General features: G+C 51.2%; 1 protein-coding gene across 2 annotated transcripts in view; it reads right to left on the minus strand.

The window, feature by feature from the left end:
* TAB1 (TGF-beta activated kinase 1 (MAP3K7) binding protein 1) overlaps positions 1 to 6,999 on the minus strand; it is a 32,472-nt gene extending 25,473 nt beyond the window's left edge. For both annotated transcript variants that reach the window (XM_032346227.1, XM_032346226.1), the window contains exon 1: positions 6,892 to 6,999. In XM_032346227.1, the coding sequence (XP_032202118.1) occupies positions 6,892 to 6,924 (33 nt within the window). In that variant the 5' untranslated portion in view covers positions 6,925 to 6,999. The remainder of the gene's footprint in view (positions 1 to 6,891) is intronic.
* Between the last annotated feature and the right edge of the window lie 252 nt (positions 7,000 to 7,251).

Genomic DNA, 7,251 nt, shown 5'->3' on the forward strand with positions numbered 1-7,251 from the left:
AACCAGCCATTCACTATCTTCAAGGAACTAGCCACTTCCTTTTTTTTTTTTTTTTTAAGATTTTATTTATTTATTTGACAGACAGAGATCACAAGTAGGCAGAGAGGCAGGCAGAGAGAGAGAGTAGAAGGGAAGCAGGCTCCCTGCTGAGCAGAGAGCCCGATGTGGGGCTCGATCCCAGGACCCTGAGATCATGACCCGAGGTGAAGGCAGAGGCTTTAACCCACTGAACCACCCAGGCGCCCCCCCTATTTTTTTCTTTCCACTGCCATATTTTATTCTACTCAAATGACTTCATTTTGAATATAAATGTTTTCAGTATTGTAAGTAGAAAACCAGTATCACCTGCTTTATCTTGAAGATAATAAAAAATGAAAACAAAACAAGATTATTAAATTCTAGCTGAACCTATTACTGGTCATAGACTCTGAGCTGGAGCTCTGTTCTGCTTTTAAAAAAAAAAAAAAGAAAAGAAAAAGAAGGCAGGGGTAGGACACCTGGCTGTCTCAGCTGGTGAAGCACGTAACTCTTGACCTCGGGGTTGTGAGTTCAAGCTGAAAACTGAGGGTAGAGATTACTTAAAAATAAAATCCTTAAAAAAACAACAACAGGGGCACCTGGGTGGCTGTGGGGGGATCAAGCCCCCACATCAGGTTCCTTGCTCAGCAGGAAGCCTGCTTCTCCCTCTCCCACTTCCCCTGCTAGTGTTCCCTCCCTCACTGTTCACTGTGTCTCTGTCAAATAAATAAAATCTTAAAAAAACAAAAACAAACAAACAAAAAAAACAACAGGGAGGAGACTAGCAAGAATCAGAAAGGTGTTAAGGACATACGAGGAACAAACCAAGTCTTTCTCTCTTGATTATCATTAGAGTTTGAAAAGGAATTGAAAAGCAAATAAACTGTGTGATATGTTAAAAAAAAAAAAAAAAAAAAAAAAAGGAAGGGGGGGTCCCTGGGGGCCTGCCTTCAGCTTGGGTCATGATCCCTGGGTCCTGGGATGGAGCCCATGTCATGTCGGGCTCCCTGCTTGGTGGGAAGCCTGCTTCTCCCTCTCCCTCTCCCCCTGCTTGTGTTCCCTCTCTCGCTGTTTCTGTCAAGTAAATAAATAAATAAAATCTTAAAAAACAAAACAAAACAGAAACAAAACACCTGGGGGATATGTAACAATAAGTTTTAGGCCAGCATACACCAAACCCTCTCAGGGTACGTGTCCGGGGCTCCAGGAAAATAACTGCCCAATGCTACAGGGCCCCTTTCCGGAGAAATTCATCCTCAGGGTTCATGGAGGCATAGCGGTCATTAACCATCTGGTGTCTTGGCAACTTTCACGCTTTAACTTGGTACTGGTTTCTTGGGTTTTTGTTTTTTTATTTTTTTATTTTTATTTTTATTTTTTTTAAATATTTTATTTATTTATTTGACAGAGAGAGATCACAAGCAGGCAGAGAGGCAGGCAGAGAGAGAGAGAGGAGGAAGCAGGCTCCCTGCTGAGCAGAGAGCCCGATGCGGGACTCGATCCCAGGACCCTGAGATCATGACCTGAGCCGAAGGCAGCGGCTTAGCCCACTGAGCCACCCAGGCGCCCGGGTTTTTGTTTTTTTTAAAGTTTACTACACCTCGGGGTGCCTGGGTGGCTCAGTGGGTTAAAGCCTCTGCCTTTGTCTTAGGTCATGATCCCAGGGTCCTGGGATTGAGCCCCACATCTGGGCTCTCTGCTCAGTGGGGAACCTGCTTCCCTTCCTCTCTCTCTGCCTGCCTCTCTGCCTACTTGTGGTTTCTGTTAAATAAATAAATAATCTTAAAAAAAAAAATTTTTACTACACCCCACGTGGGGCTTGAACTCCCAACGCTGAGATCAAGAGTCACACGCTCTTCTGACTCAGCCAGCCAGGCGATCCTGTTGTGCTGTTGTATTGTGTTGTTTCACAGCCTAGTGCTGTTATCAGCTTATTTTGCTGATTTCAAGACATATATTCTCATCTTTAAATATCCGAAGTTGATGTGTTACAAGTTAATTAGCAGGATGTTTTCTTTCTTAGCAGTATATAAAATAATGACGGGTCCTTATAATTAATGTCTTGGATGCGAAGATATATGGAGAATTTCTCATATATTTAGGAGTGCTCCTTCGGGGGAGGCCCTGCCTGGAACAGTCCCCACAGCCCCTCGGATGTTCAGTGACAAGTGGCCAGAGAATTCCCAGTTCTGCCCACGAGGGAGTGAGACAGTCCCCGGTCTTCCCGGATGTCAGCAGTGCCCCCGAAATGGCTCTGATGCTGCTGTGACCAGGTGGGCGGCCATCCTGCTGCCCCAGCTCCCTCCCCTCCTTCAGGGAATCTGTTGCTGATTCCACCCCGACACAGTCCACATCTCTGAACAATATTCAGAAAGGTCACGTATTTCCTAGTCACCCAAACCACTCCCTTCCCCACCCCCGCGCGCACAATGATGCATACTTTCTCCCACACCCACAAATGCCAGGTCTGCCAGCAGCCGAGGGGGCTCCTCGCGCTCACGCAGCTCGCGCACGCAGCCTCATCACCGAGCTGCGTAGACACCCCCCACAGTGAGCCCGCACCACTTTCTTTGATGGGTTCCTAATTAATTTCTCAGAAGAAACTGAACACAAAATATAGTAAGGAAAGAAGGCCATTTCAAAAAGCCGAAACTAGGGGCACCTAGGTGGCCGAGTTGGCTGAGTGTCTGCCTTCTTTGACTGGGGTCATGATCCCAGGGTCCTGGGATCAAGTCCTACACTGGCGCGGCACGGTGGCACAGGGCTCCCTGCTCAGCGGGAAGTCGGCTTCTCCCTCTCCATCTGCCTCTCTCTGCTTCTGCTCGCTTTCTCACTCACTCGCTCAAACAAATAAATAAAATCTTAAAAAAAAAAAAAAAAAAAAGCCTAATTTTGACTTGTATGAGGGAGCTCCCAAAATTCCTGTTTTGGTAGGAAAAGCACTGATCGCGCTCCAGGTGCACGGTCAGTGGCGAAGGGTGTTCCGGGTACTCGGTACACACACACCCTTCAGCGGCCTCACACACGTGTGTGATCGCGTCACAGACTAACAGTCCATGCAAGTCCCCACAGACATTCATCTCCAACTCCTGGGCAGCAAAAGTGGACAAAGCATGGTTCCAAGCTCAGGCCACAGCTTGAATATCAAATTATAGTATGAAAAGGCTGAGTGTTTTTGTGGTGAAAGCACCCGAATTCCTTGGAGGCAAAAAGGAAGCTCAGAATGAGAGAATAATGCCCCCAGGAAGATGGCTCAGGGTGGGGGCTGGGGGGGCAGCTGTTCTTTCTCTCCAAAAAGCTTAAAATACCCAGTGTCTCCTGCCATCTCTGTCTTTCTGAATGACCCCCTTTTCCTTCCCACTCCTCTGGGACCAGCTCAACTCCTGGCCCCCACCTCTCCCAGCAGGGTTTTCATCAAAGGCTCTCTATGTTTTCATCACAAATATAGTCCTAATACATTCTTAAAGGGGCTAATAATTGTGGGGCACTTACTGCGGGCTGGAGCCGCTCGGCCACATTCTGACGGCGGATGAGACTGTTGTAGGTGATGGCCTCGTGGATGTTTTTATTTTAATGGGGGAACTGATGATGTATATTAGAAAAAAATTCAGAGCCTGCACCTGTGATCTTATAGCTGTAGTGGCTCAAGGTTTCTAAGTTAAAAAAACCGAATTTCAAGTTGATTTTCTTTTCATAATTAAGGACAGAAGAGCAGAGGCCACACCAAACTCCTGATTCTTTCGGCCCCAAGTGTGCTGGACTTTCAGAGACTCCCCATCTCAGTCAAGGGCACAGTTGTTCCAACTAAAAACCTTGCAATCCTTCTTGACTCTTCTTCCTTGGTCACACACCCACTATCTGACCCACCAGCAAATCCGACCAGCTCGTCCTCCAAAATACAGCCCCCACTAAAAACCTAAAATATCCCTAAAAACCACCGAGTTTCACAGCACACTTAGGATAGAATTCAAAGTCCACACCAGGGTCCACAAAGGTCTCTTGGACCTCGGCGACCCCCACTCCCCCAAAGCACTCAGCTCCAGCCACGCTGGCCTCCTTGGTGCTCCCCAAACATATGAGCCTTGGCATCCCAGGTCCCTCAACCAGAGATACTCCCTCCCCTACTTCATCCCATCAGATGCTGAGTGATCTTTCCCTACCACTCTTAAAACGGCCCCTCCACCATTCTAGGAGGAGACTCCTCCTCCCAGCACCAACTGAGGCTATAGGTATATTGTTTACAATCTGTATTTACTCACTGGGACTGTCTCCCTTATCAGAACAGAAGCTTCTGGGCGCCTGGGTGGCTCAGTGGGCTAAAGCCTCTGCCTTCGCTTCGGGTCATGGTCCCAGGGTCCTGGGATCGAGCCCCACATCGGGCTCTCTGTTCAGCGGGGAGCCTGCTTCCTCCTCTCTGTCTCTGCCTGCCTCTCTGTCTGCTTGTGATCTCTGTCTGTCAAATAAATAAATCTTTAAAAAAAAAGAAAGAACAGAGGCTTCGTGAGGAAAGTGTCCCTTGCACTAACACAGTATTGGCCACACAGTAAGTGCTCAGTGACAGCTAAATGCTCAGAACTGAAGGTGGCACTTCATGGCTGGACTGTGACCATGCTGGGCTAGGACAGTCATGTGTTAGTTCATTTAATCCTAACAACACTCCTGGGTGTACTTTCCGTTGGGAACCAAGGTTCAGGGATGTTAAGTGACTTGCCCAAGTCCCTGTGGGGCTGGAACTTTTTGTGAGATTGCGAAGGGCCCAAGTTCCTTTGAACACATCAAGCGATCTTCAAAAGCGCTTCTTTTCTTCAAAAGACCTTTCAAGGTACCATGCTGGCTGGGGACCAAAGGTGAAACTCCTCAGTGCTCTGCCACCTGGCCCCAGCACGCCCACCCAGCACCATGTTGCCAGCAAATCCCCAGCCCTTCCTGCGAGCCTCCACTGACCCAGTCAAACCAGGCCGGCCACGGCCTCTCAACACTGACCACACAGTGCCTTCCACACTGTGTTAGTAGTAGAGGGCTCCCTCCCCTGAGGGTGTGCACACTTCTTATCTTTGTATCCCCAGATCCTACAACCACAGACTAGGAACCCTCAAGGCCATCTGCTCAATGCTGGTATTTGAGCTGCTCCTACCAGACTCAGGACAGTGGAGAGCCAGTCAGCAAGCAACATATGCAGCCTGGACACTCAGACACCCTGTGAGCAGAGATGTCTTGGTCATCCTTAGGGTGGGACGGGCCTTGTGTGGACATCTCTGTCATCCCCTTGCCTCTCATCATGATGTTATCTGCTTAAAGCTAATCGTCCTGTCTTGAAAGGATTCCCCTTCCACCCAGGAACACATTCTGGAGCTAGCAAAGCTTCTGTCCAACCTGAGTCTCCTCAGCGCCATCATACCCAGGAAAGAAGCTGGACGCCCCTCCCATCAGGAAGCCGAGCTGGCCCACAGCAGTTACCACTTCCAGCACTGTCTACAATCCAGCCTGTATTTCTGGAATTTTTGCAATGGGTAAATTTATACAGAGGCCCTGCCCTTTGGGAGCTCACAAAGCAAAGGGCCAGGCCTACCTAACTCAATGACAAGGCTGACCTGCAGAGCACTTGTCAAATAAAAGGGCAGCCAAAGATGTGGCGGGGGAAGAGAGCAGTCCCCACTGGGCAGACCTGGGAATTGCTATGGTGGAAGGGCAATTTCAAAAGACAGTCTACACAAAGCTGGTCATCAGTATACAGCCCTGAAGGTCATCCCTCCCTCTGATTCTGATGCTTTCAGGCCCAAGTGCAGGAGGGCGTGTCTGCTGTAGCTCTAAGTCCCACGCCAAGCCTGGACATGGCTACAAATGCTTTTTTTTAACCAGTATTTATTGAGTGCCTGGCACCTAGTGGTGGTAAGCGCTGGTGAGATCCGTCATAGATCCTAACTAGGGGAGGCAGACAAGTGCACAGGCAAGCACAACAGACTGCCCCATCTGGTGAGGCCCCAGGGGCCCCACACATTATGCTGGTAGGTCAGAATAGGCTCAGGGCACCAAGATGTGTGTGTATCTACGTGCATGTGAGACAGGACGATGCAGGGGCAAGACACCAGCGACAAACCCATGGAGGGGGGCGGTCCAGACTACGGGGTAAGGGTGAGTCTCGGGACAAATCTCCCACGGCCTGCTCTCACCTTAGAGTTAAGGAAACTGAGGCATAGTGCGTTAAGAGTTAGAACCAGAACCCGGGCTGCCACTCCGGTCATGCCTTCCGCAGCGCCTAGAGGTTAACAGGGTTTCTGCAATCAGACGGCCCGATTTTAACCCTGACTCTGCCGTGTGGCCTCTTGCCGAGTGGCCTTGGACAGGTGACCGCCTGCCTCTCTGTACCGCAGTCTCTTTACCTGTCCAACGGGAGTAACTGTAGTACCTACCTCCCGGGGCTGTTAACATAAACTAAGCTTACAACGTAAAGCAATTGGCAGGAAACCGGGGAGATGATAAGCTGTACACCAGCGGCTGCTGCGACTATGACTGTTTTTCTCCCGCGGCCGCTCGGGGCCGGCGGTGGGCTCACCGCCCCGGCCATCTCCGCCGCAGCGCGCCACGTTCCCTTCCGGCTCCAGGACGCACCCCACCCTCGACGCGCCCTTGACGCTCGGGGTCGCTGAACCGCGAATCCCAGCCCCCGACGACCGGGCGGCAGCGCGCACGCGCGGCTGCACGCGCCCCCGTCCTCGGGAGTGAGGGGGGCCGGACCGGGAGAGGAGAGGCCGGCGGCCACACCTCGCCAGGGAGAAGGAGGCGGCCCAGCGGCGGAGAGGGAGCCGCGCCTGCACCCGACAGGCCCCCCTTGGGCTCCCAACCCCCAGCCCGGAGAGCGGGTCGGTTCCTCACGCTCTGCAGCAGGCTCCTCCTCTGCGCCGCCATCTTGGAGGGACCCCCGGGGCTGCGCCCGCCTCCCAGCAGAGCAGGCGAGAAGGGCGGCTAGAGCGGCCTGAAGCTGGCCGGGAGGATCTGGCTGCCGGGGAGCACGCCCACAGCGCCACCCCATGGCCAAAGTGGGATGGGGCCATGGAGGAGAGTGTGCGCAGGCGCCGTCTTCCACTTTTTCTCTCTTGGGAAGAAAAGGGAAGGCTTCCGTAAATGATTGGCTCTAGCCTATTTTATTTGTGTATTTTCTCCAGGACGCTTTTCAGATGGGGCTCCTTATGTCACCGATATGCGTTCTTTATGAACACTTTGGGCGTGGGGTTC

This window comes from Mustela erminea, chromosome 6 (assembly GCF_009829155.1).
Source record: "Mustela erminea isolate mMusErm1 chromosome 6, mMusErm1.Pri, whole genome shotgun sequence".
NCBI classification, from domain to species: Eukaryota; Metazoa; Chordata; class Mammalia; order Carnivora; family Mustelidae; genus Mustela; species Mustela erminea.